Source organism: Tenrec ecaudatus, chromosome 6, assembly GCF_050624435.1.
Source record: "Tenrec ecaudatus isolate mTenEca1 chromosome 6, mTenEca1.hap1, whole genome shotgun sequence".
Taxonomy (NCBI): Eukaryota; Metazoa; Chordata; class Mammalia; order Afrosoricida; family Tenrecidae; genus Tenrec; species Tenrec ecaudatus.
In genome coordinates, this window is record NC_134535.1 from 992618 (window position 1) to 1011302 (window position 18685).

Consider the following 18685-nt stretch of genomic DNA (forward strand, 5'->3'; position numbering starts at 1 on the left):
GTCTCTCAGCACCCATCTGACCCCCAGGCTGCTCGTCCTTCCATAACTCCGGGCAGCTCACAGATGCTCCACACCCAACTCTTCCTGCCCAAGCAGGTGGCACCCAGCCTGCCCCATCCTGAGAGCTCACGGCACGGAGCCACCACGGAACGACTGCAGGCACCAAACTCCACCGCCCTTTGGGATCCACTCATGCCTCTCTTCGCAGTGTCTCCTCCAACCTGCCCGCTTCTGCGCCACCTGTCCAGCTAGAGACCCAAGAATGACCCAGCATTTGTTAAATAACGCTATCATTTATCCTACTTTAAGACTCACTAGATATTGCTAAGAGAAGGGGAAAGTATTGACCCAGTGGAGCCGAAACTGTCTATCTACATCAAAGACTGCACACAAGTATTTATAGCAGCGATTTTCGTAATTGCCTCAGGCGGGAAGGGATCAAGATGCTCTTCTGTGGGTAGAGAGATAAACTGCTGTGGTCTCCTTCAGTCATGAAAATAAAGGCGCTGTTAGGCCCCAAAGACCTGGAGGAGCCTCACGTGGACGGACATGGGAGAAAGGATCCAGTCTGGAAAGGCTGCCCACTGTGTGATCCAGGCAGTGTTGCGAGGGGAGCAGGGCGAGCAGGTGGAGCCCCGGGCATTTTAAAGCAGTGGCATGTTTCTATGTGGTGGTGCCCTGGTGGACACATGTCAAGAGGTGTGATAGGTTCTTTTTTAAAAAAATCATTTTATTAGGGACTCATACAACTCTTATCACAATCTGTACATACATCCATTGTGTAAAGCACATTTGTACAGTCGCTGCCCTCATCATTCTCAAAACGTTTGCTCTCCACCCAAGCCCCTGGCATCAGGTCCTCATTTTTCCCCTCCCTCCCCATTCCCCCTCCCTCATGAACCCTTGATAATTTATAAATTATTATTTTGTCATATCTTGCTCTGTCCCAAGTCTCCCTTCACCCACTTTTCTGTTGTCTGTTCTCCAGGGAGGAGGTCACATGTAGATCCTTGTAATCGGTTCCCCACTTTCCAACCCACCCTCCCTATGTCCTCCCAGTATCACCACTCACACCACCAGTCCTGGGGGGATCATCCGCCCTGTATTCCCTGTGTTTCCAGTTCTCATCTGTACCAGTGTGCATCCTCTGGTCTAGCCAGACTTGCAAAGTAGGATTCGGATCATGACACTGGGGCGGGGGAGGAGGGGAAGGGGAGGAAGCATTTAGGAACTACAGAAAGTTGTATTTTTCATCGTTGCTACATTACACCCTGGCTGGCTCATCTCCTCCTCGAGACCCTTCTGTAAGGGGATGTCCCTTTGGGTCTACACTCCACACTCCCTTCCTCATTCACTATGGTAAGATTTTTTGCTCTGGTGATGCCTGATACCTGATCCCTTTGACACCTTGTAATAGCACAGGCTGGTGTGCTTCTTCCATGTGGGCTTTGCTGCTTCTGAGCCAGATGGCCACTTGTTTACCTTCAAACCTTTAAGACCCCAGATGCTATATCTTTTGATAGCTGGACACCATCAGCTTTCTTCACCACATTTGGTTTTTCGCCCTTTTTGTCTTCAGCGGTTGTGTCAGGAAGGTGAGCATCATAGAATGCCAATTTAATAGAAGAAAGTATTCTTGCATTGAGGAAGTACTTGAGTGGAGGCCCAACGTCCTTCTGCTACCTTAATACTAACGCTATAAATATATGCACATAGATCTATTTCCCCATCCTCATGTATAAATATATTTGCATATGCACATATCTTTATCTAGACTCTATAAATGCCCTTTGCCTCCGAGCTCTTTCCTCTATTTCCTTTGACTTCCCTCCTGTCCCACTATTATGCTCAGTCCCCACCAGGGTTTCAGCAATTCCTCTTAGTTACATTACCCTTGATCATGCCCAACCAGGCCTCCCACACCCTCCTTACCACCGATTTGGATCGCTTGTTCTTCCCTTGTCCCTGGGTTTATTAACACCACTACCTTTACCCCCACCTCCTCCTCTCCCATGTCCTCGCAGAACTGTCGGTCCCGTTGTTTTCTCCTCCAATTGTTCATCCAGCCTATCTTATTTAGACAGACCTGCAGAGATAATAACATGCACAAAAACAAGACAGAGCAAAACCAAGCAACAATATACAACAAAACAACAAACCAATGAAAAAAGAAAACACAATAAGAAAGAAAAGCTTGTAGTTAGTTCAAGGATTTTTTGTTGGCCTTTAGGAGTGTTTTCCAGTCCAGTCTGTCGGGACACCACGCCCTGGCCCCAAGGTCCACCTTCAGCATCCCCTGGGGACCTCACGGCTCCATTCCCTTGCTGTTCTATTGCACCCCCTTAATGTTTTGCCTCTGTGTGGCGTGATCCGATTGGGTGCAGTTCCTACACTGTGTCTCTGGTGTTGTCCCCTATAGGGTTATGGGTCAGTGAGGGGCATCATGTCTCATAGTGGGGCTGGCCATGTGGTCCTCTCTGTCGACTGGCTGCTCTAATTGGGAACATTGCCCAGCCCAGTGGACCATGATGTGCTTCACTCTCTTCTCCTCCCCCTTCATCTGCTCCCATGTACTCCGATCAAATATGTCCCTCTTCCAGAGCTGTAGATGCAGTGCTGTCCTTTGAAATGAATTCCTCTGAGGAGCGGGGCAAGTGTCCACTTAAGAGTTGGGGTTGGGCCCGGCCCCCCATACCTCTCCACTGGTTCCCTACTCCACGCTGGCATGTTGCATTCACATCTTGGAGCACCTGGTTGAAGTCTGGTCCCTCTTTCACTGTGGAGACACAAACAATACCCTCCCCCTGGGTGGGTTAGTGCCCTGTGCCCCCGCTACCCTTTTCTTTATTTGTATTATTTTTCACCCTTCCCCACCTCCTTTTTAGTTGTCTACCATGTGTACCCCTGCATTTGATCTGGTCCCTGCCATATTACCTGGTCCTCACCCCAGGAATGTTTGTATACCGTAGCTTTTTCCTTATACCCCATTTGCCTTTTTTTAAAAGCTTACTTCAGCAGTCTTTGAAATCTTTCCATCTTTAAGCCATTGCTATCTTGAGGTCTGTTTTCTCTTTTTTTGCCCTCTGGGTGAGGTTGTTCTATGTGACGGTCTCTTATTTATGCTTGGTGAGTGTTGTTCTTCTGCCCATACTGGGTCGGCAAGAATCTTTTGTAGGATTGGGTTTCTCCTAACGTATTCTTTGAGTTTTTCCTTGTCTGGGAAGACTCTTACTTCTCCATCGATCTTGATTGATAATTTGGCTGGATAGAGTATTCTTGGGTTTGCATTGTTTTCCTTCAATTTTTGGAATATGTTACTCCACTCTCTCCTCTTCTTCATAGTTTATGCTGATAGGTCTGAGCATATTCTTATTTGGGAACCTTTATGTGTGATTGCTTGCTTTTCCCTAGCTGCTCTCATGATTTTCTCCTTTTCCTCAAAGTTGGATAGTTTAACTATTATGTGCCTTGGTGACTTCTTCTTGGGATTCCGTCTAGCTGGTGTTCTTTCAGCCTCCTGAATGGTTGCCTGGTTTTCATTCATTAAGCTGGGGGAGCTTTCCTCCAAGAATTCTCTCACTATTGTTGCAGGTGACTTCTTTGTTGTGTCTTCCTCCGGTAAGCCAATAATTCTAATGTTGTTCTGCTTCATAGCATCAGACATAGCTCTTAAGTTTTCTTCAGCTTCTCTGATGATCTTATTAGCATTACCCATATAGTTAGGATCCACACGATCGAATGCTTTTGCATAACCAAAAAACAGACTCACTGCCACCGAGTCAGTTCCAACTCATAGTGACCCCACAGGAGAGGGTGAACCTGCACCTGTGGGTTTCTGAGACCGAAACTGCTTCTGGGAGTAGAAAGCCTTGTCTTTCTCCTCAGAGCCGCTGGTGGTTTTGAATTGCTAACCTTGCAGTTAGCAGCCCAATACATTACCTGCAGATTTCATAAAAAGAAGTAAACATCTTTCTAGTATTCTCGTCTTTCAGCTGAGGTCCATCTGATGTCCCCAAATGACTAAAGATATGCCTCACCCGTGTCCTCCTCTTGAATGTCTGGCAGTTCCCTGTCCATGTACTGCTGTGACCGGTTTTTAATTATCTTCAGCAAAATTTTACTTGCATGTGGTATTAATGACATTGTTAGGAGATTTCCTGAATTCTGTGCCATGATTTTATATGGAATGAGTACAGATAGGGGTCTCTTTCCATTGCATGGCCAGATAGATATCTGTCTTCCAAATTTTGGGGCATAGTTCAGTGAGTGCTTCTGGTCCTGCATCAGCTTGTTGAAACATTCTGATCGGCATTCCGTCAGTTCCTGAAGCCTTGTTTTGGGCTAATGCCTTCAGTGCAGCTTGGACTTCTTCCTGCAGAACCATTGGTTGGTGACCATATGCGATATCTCTTGAGAGAATTGAACTGACACTAGCTCTTTTTGTAACAGTGACTCTGTACTACTAACCTCTCCTTTGGGGTTTCCTGCATAATTCAATGTGCTTTCCATCACTGCCATAGAATTAATGCAGACTTATAGTGGCCCTACAGGACAGGGTAGAAAAGCCCCTGTGGGAGTAATTGTACATGAAGAAAATATCCCCAACCCTGAGGATGATATTCCTGCTCAGAGCAGCCAAAGCACCGAGAGGACCATAGGGTTGGCCCCACTATGAGACACGACATCCCTCACTGACCCATAAGGACAACATTGGAGACATGGTGTGGGAATTGTGCCCAACCTGACCCCACCTCAGCAAGGTGAAACGTTAAGGCTTGCAACAGAGCAGCAAGGGGAGCGAAGTGATGAAGGCCCTGGGGAATACCAAAACCAGGCTTTGGGCCAGTGTGTGGCACCCCATCAGACTTGATCAGGAAACACTCCTAAAGGTCAACAAACAGACTTGTACTATTTATAGGCCTTCCCTTTTTTGTCACTGGCTTTTCTATTTTGTTGTTGTTGCTTTCTTTTGCTCTGTCTTGTGTTTGTGCTTATTGTCTCTGCATGTCTATCTAGATAAGATAGGTGGGATAAGCAATCCGGAGGAGAAAACAACAGGACCAACTGTTACAGGGGAACATGGGAGAGGGGGGAGGCAGGGGGAAAAGAAGTGGGTATTAACAAACCCAAGGACCAGGGAACAACAGGTGATTTAAAATCAATGGTGAGGAGGGCGTAAGATGCCTGGTAGAGCTTGATCAAGGGGAATGTAATCGAGAGCAATTACTGAAACCCAAATGAAGGACAATCATAGTGGGACGAGAGGAAAGAACTAGGAGGCAAAGGGCATTTATAGAGGTCTAAATGCATGCATTTACATATGTAACTATGTAAATATGTAAACTATGTAAATATGTAACTATGTAAATATGTAAACTATGTTTACATATAATGACAGGGAAATAGATCTATAGATAGGGAAATAGATCTATAAATACATATATTTATAGGTTTAGTATTAAAGTAGCAGGCAGACATTGGACTTCTACTCAAGTACTCCCTTAACACAAGAACACTTTGTTCTAATAACCTGGCATTCTGTGGTGCTCACCTTCCTGACACGATTGCTGAAGACAAAGCGGTGCATAAGCAAATGTGGTGAAGAAAGCTGGTGGTGTCCGGCTATCAAAAGATATAGTGTCTGGGATTTTAATGGCTTTAAGATAAACAAACAGCCATCTAGCTGAGAAGCCACATGGAAGAAGCACAGCAGCCTGTGTGATCATGAGGTGTTGATGGGATCAGGTATCAGGCATCAAAGACCCAGAAGAAAAAAATCATATCAATGTGAACGAAGGGGAGTGCAGAGTAGAGACCTGAAGCCTATCTGTAGACAATTGGACATCCCCTTACAGAAATGTCACAAGGAAGAGACAAGCCAGTCAGGGTACAGTATAGCACCAATGATACATACAACTTTCCTTCAGTTCTTTAATGCTTCCCTCTCCCCCCCCAACATAACCCCAATTCTACCTTAAAAATCCAGCTAGACCAGAGCATGTACACTGGTACAGATAAGAGCTCACAACAATGGGGAATTCAGGGCAGATAAACCCCACAGGACCAATAATAAGAGTAGCAATATCAGGAGGGTAAGGGTAAGGTGGGGGGGGTGTAGGGGGAACCTATCACAATGATCTACATATAATCCCCTCCCAGGGGGATGTACAACAGAAAGGTGGGTGAGGGGAGATATCGGACAGTGTAAGAATGAAAAATAATAATTTATGAATTATCAAGGGTTCATGAGGGAGGGAAGGTGGGAAAGGAAGGGGAAAAATGAGCTGATACCAGGGCTCAAGTAGAAAGAAAATGTTTTGAAAATGATGATGGCAACGCATGTACAAATGTACTTGATACAGTGGATGGATGTATGGATTGTGATGAGTTGTACGAGCCCCAAATAAAATGATTTTTTTTAAAAAGAAAACATCCCAACCCAGTCTAGATCAAATCCATTAGTCTGATCTTACCCCATATGTTCCATATGTTGGTACTAGTCCATAAATTCCTCTTTAGAATCACAACCATGCAACGATGACAAAGGCAGGAAGATCACAGGCCAGTGGGTGAAAAGTCTTGTGGATCCAGTGGTGGTGGAAGCATCTTAGCGCTGGCGTGGGTCTCCATGTGACTTCTCCAGCGCCAAGACTCTGGCTGCCATCAGCGTAGCTCCATGTGGCTTGTCAACAAGAACGACTGGCAGGGAGTGAGTGTGTATTGCCTCCAGAGAGCTATTTATCTTAGTGCCTCCTAATGAGGTCATCAAGCTTAGACCTGATTGGCAGGTTAAACTCCACCCATTCACAAGTTGACAGGAGATTATATAGCTACCAGTTTCTGAGGCTGTAAATCTATATGAGAGCGGAAATTTCATCTCTCTGCTGCGGAGTGACCAGGGGTTTCAAAATGTAGCCCTGTGGTTTGCAGTCCCGCGCATCATCCACGACACCATCGGCCCCCTCGAAGAAGTTACTGGTCTTGCAAAACTATTATGTGATCTCCAGCTTCATTTCTATCACCAAAGCCATATTTTCCATCTGTCCACCAGGCCCTTTGTTTCCATTGCTAACAGTCCAACCTCCAGAAATTAGCAATGCATTCGACTGCATGTCAGATCAATTTCAGAGTGAAGAAGTTGGTAGAATTCTACAGTTTCTGCATCACTGGTTTTAGTGGTCCGTGTGTGCTATTGAGCGTTGGTGGCTGTCGTGAGCCTGCCTTGTAAGTAGGTTAGACATTCTCCTGGCAAACACAGCATCATACATCAGGGTAGATGCTGAGACCTTTTTGATGATGTTCGCGACACCCTTCCCTCTAAATTTGTCCTTCTGGGCACAAGTGCCCATGTGGCTTTCTGGTTCAAAATGGCCAAGGCCAGTCCTTTCCTTACCATGGAGGCCCGGGCCACGGGTCTTTGTGCACTTCATTTCGGATGGCTTCCAAATGTCCTCCATTCACACTTGGTACATTTCCGATTGCCTTACCACCTGGGGGAGCGATCTCTTCAGACACCGTATCAGTGTCCCACTGCCATGGTTTTCGGTGGCTACTCTCTTAGAAGTGGGCTGCTGATTCCTTCTTCCTGGTCTCAGTCTGTCTCAGTCCACCGTTGGTGTCCTGCTGGTATGTGCTATACCAGTGTCATAGCTGGCAGCATGACCGCAACACGCAGGCCACTACGGTAGGACAAACTGACAGAGGTTGAGGTGAAGATGGTGCGGCTCCGGGCAGTGTTCTGTTCTGTTAGAGTAAGGCTGCCTTGAGTCCAAGACAGCTGAACGACAACTATCAACAATGCACCTGGAGTCGGCCATGCCTGGAAAGTTCACTGTGTCCTGTGCCCCTGGGCCTCGTTGGAGGACGCTCCCCTTCACCCCTGCTTCAGTCAGCAGATGCCCGCTTGTGCTGCATAACAAACAGCCCTGACCCCTAGTAGCTTCCACCAAGGTCCTGCTATTGTCCCTTGCATTTCAGCAAGTGATGATGGCACAGGGCGCTATCTGTCCTCCAACTCCATCTGTGACTCATCACCACATAGGAGAGGGGAGGGGAGGGCTGTGGCTGGTGTGCAACACTGCGGCACAGAGCCATGCCCCTGCGGCACAGAGCCACGCCCCTGCCACCATCACCCAAGTGGCATGTCTGATCCTGGGGGAGGGTACGTGATCCTTCTGTGATAGTGAGGACAGATGTGTGCCCACCAGACTGAGGCCTTCCTGGCGGAAGCGCCTTTAATGACAGTGGTCCCCAGGCTCCCTGTACTGATTCCGGTGAGAGGCCCGTGCCCCAGGGTGTGTTGCTCCCGGCGCTGCGCGGCTGACAGTGCCATCCCTCAGACATCGTGTGCATGGACCGTGTGGAGGAGATCCTGGATCTGGTGGCGGAGGACCCCCTCACAGCCAAAGACCACAAATGGGTGGCGCAGAAGTACATCGAGACGCCGCTGCTCATCTACGACACCAAGTTTGACATCCGGCAGTGGTTTCTCGTCACCGACTGGAACCCCCTGACCATCTGGTTCTACAAGGAGAGCTATCTGCGCTTCTCCACACAGCGCTTCTCCCTGGACAAGCTGGACAGGTGGGTGGGGCCAACCCTGCCACCACTGAGAGGGGGGCCAGAGGAAACAGGCCCATGGCCTCCAAAACTGGGGCTCCATACCCCATGCAATGCACATCCAGGGCAGCGTTGGGTAGAGGTCCTCACGATGCCTGGTCCAGAGCCACCAGGCTGGAGAGTGAGGGGCTGGGTCTGCACCCCAGGCCCTGCACTCAGGGATCCACGGGACTGGGACGCCCAGCCCAGTGAGAAGAGCTGGCTTCTCTGGGGCTCCCGGTGGGCATAGCCCCTCTTGCCCTGAGCCAGGCCCTTCAGATTCTCTATGGGGTAGGGCCACAGCAGATGTCAGTCAGCTGAGCTCCTGGGTAGTGGGAAGGAGGAAGCAACTGGGGTGACCACCTGGGAACCGTGGGGGTGCCCATCACACCAAGACCAGAGGTACCAAGGCACTGCTGGCTGCACCAGGGCCAGAGCCCTCCAGAGGGGGTGGGGAGGCACAGAGTGACTGTGCCCCCGGAAGCTTGCATTGATCTGTGCCCCCGAGTGGACTGCGAGGAGCTGGGTGTTACCCACAATCAGCACGCTGCACTGCTAATAGCAAGGTCCGTCCAGTGGCGCTGCAGGACAGGCCTGGCCATTCCCTGAGGAGAAATCAGCAGCTGGGAGCTCAGGGGCAACAGTTCTGGTAACCACAGCACACCCTGGGTCAGGGCCCCCTTCTTGGTGGGCTCGGTCATAGCCCCTGTGTCCCACAGCTGTACTGCATTGGTCTCAGTTGCTCCTGGGCAGGGGGCCTGGTGAGGTTCTGTCTCTCCAGGCCTGAGCCTCTTCTGAGGCAGCACCCCTGCCGCCCACAGCGCCATCCACCTGTGCAATAACTCTATCCAGAAGCACCTCAAGAATGCCAAGGGCCGCAGCCCGCTGCTGCCCTGCCACAACATGTGGACCAGCACCAAGTTCCAGGAGTACCTGCAGCGCCGGGGCCGCGGCAGCGTGTGGGGCAGCATCATCTACCCATCCATGAAGAGAGCCATCGCCAACACCATGCAGGTGGCCCAGGACCACGTAGAGGCCCGCAGGAATAGCTTCGAGCTCTACGGGGCCGACTTCATCCTGGGCAAGGACTTCCGGCCCTGGCTCATCGAGATCAACTCCAGCCCCACCATGCACCCCTCCACGCCCGTCACCGCCCAGCTCTGCGCCCAGGTGCAGGAGGACACCCTCAAGGTGGTGGTGGACCGCAAGCTGGACCGCAACTGTGACATTGGCAACTTCGAGCTGCTCTGGAGACAGGTGAGTGGGCCTTGGAGCGCCATCCCGGTTGGTCACCCAGACAGGCAACCCGCAGTCTGGGTGCCAAGGACATGGGCCCGGCCAGCGCTGAGTCTGACTCTGACCCCCACTTACCTGAGGTCCACCTGCTCTCAGCTGAAATGAGCAGAGGAGTCTCCCACCCCCAACACCTCGGTGGTCCTGGTAGCCTGGTGGTCACCCCTGGCCACCTGCATGCCTGGCCTCCCCTGCCCATCAACAGGAGGGGTGTCCTGGGTGGGCTTTGCCTCGGGCCCTTCTGTTCTCCCATTCCTGCCCAGGTGTGGGTACCACAGGCCCCTCCTTTCTGAGGCCCTGAGGGGGAGGGGTTGGCCACCTTGAGTGACCTTGGGGCTGGATTTCACTTCCTCCGACAGCCCTCCTCCTTGGGGTCACTACCCTGGCAGGAACCCTCTGGCAGGGAGGAGAGTGGGCTCAGGGCTTTTAAACTGGCCCATGTGAGCTGCTGGGGAGGCACGTGGCCTCTGCGGGAGGCTTCCACTAACTGGGCGAGTGTGGAGTCCGCAGCAGTGCGAACAGGGGGACCCTCTCCGAGACGGACCCAAAGACTGGACTCTGTCTCCTAGGCCGCTCAGAAGAAAGGCGGGCGGCCTTGAGTCACAGCCTGGGTTGGGATGGACGGGCATCGCTCCAGGAGCCCTGACCGCTGCCCTCCCCGCCTGGGCCCCCCTTGTCCCCCCACCACCACCCCACCCCCCCCCCCCCCCCGCAGCCTGTCGTGGAGCTGCCCCCGTTCAGCGGCTCGGACCTGTGCGTGGAAGGGGTCAGCTTCAAGAAGGCGCGCAAGCCGGGCCTCTCCATCTCGCCCCTGCGCCCGTCCGCGTCGCCCTCAGGTACGCGGACCCCAAAAGCCAGGTGCCCCCCGGCGGCTGCGTGCGAACCGGCGCGAGGGCCGCTACCAGTCACGCTGCCGCAGGACTTGAGAGGGAAGGCCCACAAGGTAGTGTGCTGCGCCTTCCCTGCGCTGCCCTCTCGGGGCCTGCTGCCCGACCTCCCCGCCTTCCGGCTGCAGTGCGCCCGCCAGCCCCCACGGGCCACGCTCGCCCCACCCCTGCAGCCCCTCGTCTGGAAGGCGCACCCAACCGCGCCCCGCGGCAGGAAGGCGATGGACGGCCCACACCTCCAGCTGCCCAGAGCGCCAGGTAACAGTGCGGGGGGGGGGGGCGGGGGGGGGGCGGGGGTTCTCAACGTGTGCTCGGGGGTGGGGTGTCAGGTGGGGGAGTTGTCAGGTGGGGGTGTGTGTGCTGAGACCCTGAGGTCTGGGCTTCGCAACCCGTCCAGGGCATCCCCGACAGGGCCCCGGGTGCCAGCCAGCTAGCACGGACACCGCCTGCACTTAGGGCCTGTGTCCAGCGCTCTGTTCCGGAAGCCTGGGTTTTCAGCCCCATGGAGCTAAGGGGTCACCGCCGCCTTTCCACCTCCCCGGGGCCAGTGCAGTCAGGGGGGTTGAGCGGGGTCAGTTGAACAGGGCCAGGGCATGGGACGTGTGAGTGGTCGCTGGGCTGCGTGTTCCTTTGGCTGGGGTGCATGGGGCCCGCTGCCCTCCGGCTCAGACCCATGGCCAGGCTGCAGCTGGAAGGGGTCAGCCCAGCCAGACGGGCAGTGTTTGTAGAGCTGGCGACAAACTATGTCCCCTCTCCACTGTCCCTCCCCACCCTCATCTCTTACTGTTACCCTCCCCCACCCAGAGACCTCAGCCGCTTTGCGTCTTCTGGGTGGGGGATATCCACTGTGCCCTCCCCTTGTCTGCCCCCTCTGGCTGCGAGTTCCCTGGGCCAAGCCTTCCTGCAGGGTGTAGGAGCACAGCTGCTGTTTGTTGCCTTGTGTGGGGTGTGTGTGGGGGGGGGTGTACTGGCCTCGGAGGACAGGGGCTGACACCAAGAGCAGTGCACTTGGAGGCCCACAGCAGGCTGCACAGTCTCCCTCCCTGTCTATCCGGTCAGCCAGGCCTGTTGGTCCTTCCCCTGGGCATCTACCTGCCCCACGGCAGAGTTTGCATTCTTGCTGTTATGAAAAGGCGTCTCCTGGCAACCGGGCAGCTTGTGACAGGGATCCTCCCTAAGGGGACACCAGGGGCTGCAGGAGCTCAGGGGCTGCAGAGGGAATGTTGGGGTGCCTGAAGGCTGCAGAGGGCATGCCAGGGCCATGGGGGCTGTGGAGGGCATGCCGGGGGCACAGGAGACTGCAGAGGGCATGCTTGGGGCACAGGGGGCTGCAGAGGGCATGCCAGGGCCATGGGGGCTGTGGAGGGCATGCCGGGGGCACAGGAGACTACAGAGGGCATGCTTGGGGCACGGGGGACACTGCAGAGGGCATGCCAGGGGCACAGAAGACTGCGGAGGGCATGCTGGGGACACAAGGGGGCTGAAGAGGGCATGCCAGAGGCACAGGGGGCTGCTGGGGGCACGAGGGGGCTGAAGAGGGCACGCCAAGGGCACAGGGGGGCAGGAGGGCTGGGGCCACTGGGGGGGTAGCCTGTGCAGCAGGATTGGGCAGTGGTTCATCTGTTTCATTGTTTATTCACTGCCACCCAGTGGATTCTGACTCAGAGTCGAGGTGCTGCTTAGGATCTCTGAGACTACAGATCTCTGTGGGAGGAGATGGCCTCATCTTTCTCCGGAGGAACGACTGTGGGTTTGAACTGCCCACCTTGTAGTTAGCAACCCAATTCGTCACCCATGTCACCCCAGGGTGTTGTCTAAATAGGCCCATTTTCAGATGTTGGTTGACCATCTGAATCTCATCTCCTGGAAAGTCCCTGCTCAAATTGTGTGTCTCTTGCCCCTATCCATCTATCTGTTCCTTATTGATTTGGTGGTGCCATCTGCCCCTACAGGTATTTTGTGTTGTAGGTGTGGCCCCCACTGTATCTTGGGCTCACAGTGTGTCTGGGCGGTGTTGATTTTAAGATCATCATCTTGTGTCTGCTGGGAACTTCGGTGACCAGTGTCCCTGGCTTTGCTGAGCTCTGCGCCTGTCTCGTCGCAGGACCTTGCTAGCTTGTGTTACCGCTTGTTCATCCGACATCTTGGCTGCTGTGAGCTCCCTGAAACGTGCCCCTTGTCATCCTGTTTCTCTTGAGCCTGTGCGAGGGCTGGGCCTGCTACACCACAGGGCTTGGGAATGTCTAGTTCTGGAAGGTACCAGCTGTGTCCTTAAGTGCTGGGACAATGTCCATGAGCTCCAGGGATCAGACCTCTCTCCCACCCACAGTGTCCATGAGCTCGTGTGTGTGTGTGTGTGTGTGTGTGTGTGTGTGTGAAAGAGAGAGAGAGAGAGAGAGAGAGAGACCTCTGTCCCACTCAGAACGTCTATGTGCTCAGGGAGGGCCACACCTTCTGATTTTTGCCATTAGACAGTTCTACCAAAGCAACTTGTGTGGTCTGGTGCTGTACCAGCCAGTCCCTGGACCACATCTTGCCACGCACCTGTGGGGTGTGTCTGCTCAGCTGTGTCTGTTTCTCTATCGCCGGTCTTCCTATAGGCTGGCTGGGACTCAGGGGATCTGTTGGGAATAGCTTCTTCCAGCACGCACCTTGTGTTTTCGGCTTCATTAAGGAGACCTTTCAATGAACAGCATAGAGTCTTGGAAACTCACACACAGGAGCAGTCTACCCTGTCCTATAGGGCAGGGGTCCTCAAACTTTTTAAACAGGGGCCAGTTCACTGTCCCTCAGACTCATTGGAGGGCCGGACTATAATTAAAAAGAACTATGAACAAATTCCTCTGCACACTGCACATATCTTATTTTGAAGTAAAAAAACAAATGGGGCAGAAACACCCGAAGGGCCAGATAAATGTCCTCAGCGGGCCGCATGTGGCCCACGGGCCATAGTTTGAGGACGCCTGCTATAGGGTCTCTGTGGGTCAGACTGGACTCAATGCCCATGAGTTTAGTTTTGGATTGGTTTCAAAAACAAAGTCCTCCATTTTGATAGGGTTTGTGGGATCAATCTTTTTGCTTTTAGTCAGTGCTATGTTTGTCTTGCTGCTGTGCTCTTGGATAAGCGCTGAGCTGCTGACTGCGGTTCAAAGCTACCAGCTGCTCCTCAGGAGAGAGATGAGGCTGTGTGGATTGGTCACTTGTGCCTCCCTTTCATGGTGATGCTTTCAGGGGCCAGAGTGGGCCAGTTGACTCCACCAAGTGGTGCAAGAAAGGAATCGGAGCAACCACGGAATACAAAACGAAAAGAAAAACCGGGCACTGTTTCACCAGGATCTCGCCTCAGTGTGGGAAGCTGGAGGGAGCTTTCAGTGGGCGTCCCCAGATTTCTGAAAAAATAATAGATCTTTAAAAAACTAAGTGTCCCCTACCAACACTCCCACCCCCACCCCTGAGCTGCCCCGCCCCCCAGCCCCGCAGTTGTCAGTCCTTTCAGTTCAGTACGGAATAAAAGATGCAAAAGAAGAAGAAAAGGGAAATGCCCACGCAGATGCTGTGCCCAGAGTCTGCATGGGACTCGGGTATGCATCCCAAGTGCCTGGGGCCCTGAGGAAACTGGCTCACCCCTGCCCACCCTCCTCGGGCCCCTCTTCTGTCTGCACCCACAGCCTCGGTGGGCGGGGGTGGGGGTGGAAGAGCCACCGTTTACTTGGTTTCATTCACTTCTCTTTCTCCACATGGAGGGTCCGTAGTGCCTCCGCCCTGTGACTGTGTTAGCGAGCCCTTCAGGGAAGGGCGAAAGATTTCACTGTGACATAGAATCAACTCGGTGGCAGGAGATTTGGTGCTTTGTAGGCATTTATCCTAAGAAATCCTCCCTTGCATCAACATCGAAATGACTGTTTGCCTCTATTTTATATTGTTTCCAATTTTGCTACACTTTCTATTAAGTTTCGAGGTTTGCTCTGTACCAGTTCATCTGGAGTTGACGGTTGTGTGTGTTGTGAAGGCTCAGCCCTGTCTTTCTCTCTGTGGCTGAGCTTCCCCGACACAGACTTTCAAGCTTTCTTTCTTTCACCCTCTGCCCTCTGTGGACCGGGCAAACTCCAGCCTGGAGTAGGTCTTTAAATGGAGTTGGTAGGTAGATTGGAACAGTTCTTTCTCTTCTTCTTAAATGTGTGTGTGTGTGTACATTGACTGAGCAGATCATCAGTTTTACCTTCCACAATTCTGACCTTTGCTTCCAACCCATCCATTTCCAGCCCCACAATGCACCCTCCCGTGTCCCACCTCATCCCAGAATTTCTTGTTCATCTTCCTCCTCCTCTTCCAACCCTCCGCCCTCGGGCAAAGGCTGACTTCTTAGCTTAGATGAGTGATTACTTGAACACAGGGATGAGTTCAGGTCAAAACCTGAAGGGTGACTCACAGCCATATTTGCGGGGAGCCTCTATCCAACTGACCCCGGAGTCATCAAAAGGAGACAAAAGGAATAAAGTGTGAGCGCACCCCACGAAGTGGTTGACGTTCAGCCATTTCAGAAGGCAGAATGTGATCAAGAACTAGTCGCACTGAAGGGAAAAGTTCAAGCTGTCCTGAGGGCACTGGCCAAAAATAAACAAAAAACAAGGCTCCCGGAATTTTGGAATGATCATAGGATGGTTCAACAAACAGAGTGCTCACTCATCTATGCCAAGGAATTTGCAAGACTTGGTCAACTGGCTGGCAGACGTCCATCCATACTTTGTCTCGTTCCACAGAAAGCTGCCCGACAGAATGTGACAACGCTCGAATGAGTGAGATGCTGTTCCTATATCGAGCCAGACCCAGAAGAGGACATGGAACGAGGGCTGGCGCTGCTGCTGTCAGATGATGGGTTTTGACTAAAAGCAGAGAATATCGCAGGGAAGTTAACCAGTCCCTCGCTGACTCTGCACAGGCATTTGATTGTGTGGATCGTACCGAACTCTGGGTAACCTTGTGAAGAATGACAATCTCAGAAACGCATCCTCGTGCTCCTGCGGAACCTGCACCTAGACCAAGCGGCGGCCGTCGCAGCAGGACAAAAAGGGTTGTAGCCTTTCACCACACTTACTTCATCTGAGTGCTGAGCACATCACCTGAGAAGCTGGACTTTCGGAAGAAGGCATGGCGTCAGAGGGGAGGAGGACTTGTGACAGCCTGCAGCACACAGGTGACCCGACTTCACTTGCTGAACGTGACGAGGACTCGGTCTTGTGGATGAAGAGTGAAGATGAGGATCAAAGACTGCAGACTCGCTGTGCGTTACGTTTCAACCGCTGCCGCGGGGCAGAGCAAAGCCCCATGTCTGGGAAAGCCCAGACTTTGAACTGCTTCCTGAGCAGTTTCCCAGAGGTCACGGTGAATATTTTCAGGAACTGGCTATGTCTCGGAGGAGGAGGTGAGGAAAACCGTCTCTCACAGCCATCGAGTCAACCCCTCCCATAGTAAGCTTTTGGACAGCATGGGATTTCCCCTGTAGGTTTCTGAGTCTGGTGAATATTTTCACTCCTTAAAGGAAGTAGAAAGCCTCTTCTTTCTCCCAGAGAACCACTGGTGGTTTCGAACTGCTGGCCTTGCAGTTAGCAGCCCAGAGCATAGCCATTACAGCACCAGGGCTAGAGCCAAGTTTTTCTTAGCTCACTTGGGAGGTCATTCCAACAATGGGCAGTACCACATGGTAGGAGGCAAGGGATGTTCATCATATACCTTAACTTTTAGCCCATTACTATGGAACAATGTCAGAAAGTGGAGCAGAGGTTTCCAAACGATGGTCCAGAGGTCACATCCAGCCCAGCATCTGCTTCTGTAGGACCTGCGAGCTAAGAATGGGTTCTCCGTTTGAAAGCGTTACAAGAAAGCAACATGGAACGTGTGAATTAGGTTGTAGGTGGCCCACGAAGCTGAAAAGGTCTCATTGGACCATTGACAGAAAAAGCCCAGGACCGTAAGGTGCACACCAAGATGTAGGCGGCCCTGCATCACATGGATGAGGTCTCTGAAAAACACCCCCGATCGTCGTTGAGAGATGTGGAGGGCCCTGTTACCAGACAGAGCGCATTCACAGCTGGAGATGGCAGACGCAGTTAGGTTAAGATGTAATGGCTTATTATTCAATCTCACTTTGCCCCATTTTAGAGCTGTTTCTGTTTTTTGAAATCGCGACGGGGAAGTACGCGTGGAGGAAGCCCCTGGTGTCCCCCTCTGGCCAGGGACCAGGCACGGGAAGAGCCTTGCCATCGCGCAGGCACGTTGGGACATGCATTGCTGCAGATACAGTGAAGTGAAATTTTAGCACCTGATCATTTGATCTCCCTTAGGACCCATTTTCTGTTTTCTTTTCTTTTTTTATATAATAATTTTATTGGGGGCTCTTATAGCTCTTTTAACAATCCATACATTCATTGTTTCAAGCACATTTGTACATGTGTAGCCATCCTTTTTGAAACATTTTTTTTTCTACTTGAGCCCTTGGTATCAGCTCTTCATTTTGTTGTTTGTCACGGGCCACAGCGGGGTGGTACACATCTACCATTGCAATCAGTTCCCTCTTTCTCCCCCAACATTCCCCCTAGTTCTTTTTTTTTTTTTAACATTTTATTAGGGACTCATACAACTCTTATCACAATCCATACATACATCAATTGTACAAAGCACATCTGTACATTCTTTGCCCTCATCATTTTCAAAGCATTTGCTCTCCACTTAAGCCCTTTGCATCAGGTCCTCTTTTTCCCCCTCCCTCCCCACTCCCTCATGAGCCCTTGATAATTTATAGATTGTTATTTTGTCATATCTTGCCCTATCCAGAGTCTCCCTTCCCCCGCTTCTCTGCTGTCCATCTCCCAGGGAGGAGGTCACATGTGGATCCTTGTAATCAGTTTCCCTTTTCCAACCCACTCACCCTGTACCCTCCCAGTATCGCCCCTCACACCCCTGGTCCTGAAGGGATCATCTGCCCTGGATTCCCTGTGCCTCCAGCTCATTTTAGGTTTTTATATGCTTTACTTTATTATTGTTGTGAGTTTCATTAGTGTTTTTCTGTATGAATGTAGGAGAGGTAACTGGATAGAGACAGTCACTGGGTGAATAGTTCCCGGGGTGGGGGGGTGGGGGTAGGGGAGACTGGGGAGAAACAGGGAGCCAATAGTGATGAGGACAAAGATGAAGAAAATGTTCTACAACGGGTGGTGGTCATGATCGTACACCTCTTTTCTACGTGAGCGAGCTACTGTACTGAATGCCGTGTGAATATGCGTCAATGGGACTGTGGGTAAAAACAACCACGAGAGAAGGAGCCCCCGACTCTGGCTGTAGCTGCTCTGGAAAGCCGAGTCATTACACAGATGTGTCTCAAGGGTCCCACTGATGCGACCAGAAGCAGCCAATCAAATTGGGGCAGTGGCGCTGTACCCTGCTGGTATGAGCAGTGGTAAAGGCCCAGGAACACATGGGGAAAATCTATAACTGCTCAAGGGTTCACAGGGGAGGGGAGGAGGGAGGGGGAAGAAATTGGGAGCTGATGTCAGGGGCTCAAGTGGGAAGAGAATGCTTTGAAAATGATGATGGCGGCGTAGTGCAAAAGTGCTTGACACACTGGAGGAACGTGTGGATTGTGATAAGAGATGTAAAGGCCCTCAATTAAAAGTATTTAAAAAAAAAGACCCAGGAACAGCACTGAGAAGCAGCCTGGTCAGTCTCTTCTGCCGTGCAGGCGTCAGGGCTGCTGCAGTCAGCCGAGCAGGAGCAGGCAGGAGCCTGCTTCACCACCAGATAGATCCCCCATCTGTTGGCAGGAAGCACGAGATTGGCGTGCAGTGGCAGCTTCTCGCGCCGCATCCCAGAGTGCTTTGCTGTGTGCCCAGTTCACCATGGTGGGTGTGCTG

General features: G+C 52.0%; 1 protein-coding gene across 1 annotated transcript in view; it reads left to right on the forward strand.

Annotated features, from left to right (window-relative positions):
* TTLL8 (tubulin tyrosine ligase like 8) overlaps nucleotides 1-18685 on the forward strand; it is an 85348-nt gene that overhangs the window by 52469 nt on the left and 14194 nt on the right. Inside the window, exons 11-13 of the mRNA XM_075552598.1 lie at nucleotides 8340-8583; nucleotides 9420-9855; nucleotides 10607-11036. Of these exons, the coding sequence (XP_075408713.1) occupies nucleotides 8340-8583; nucleotides 9420-9855; nucleotides 10607-11036 (1110 nt within the window). The remainder of the gene's footprint in view (nucleotides 1-8339; nucleotides 8584-9419; nucleotides 9856-10606; nucleotides 11037-18685) is intronic.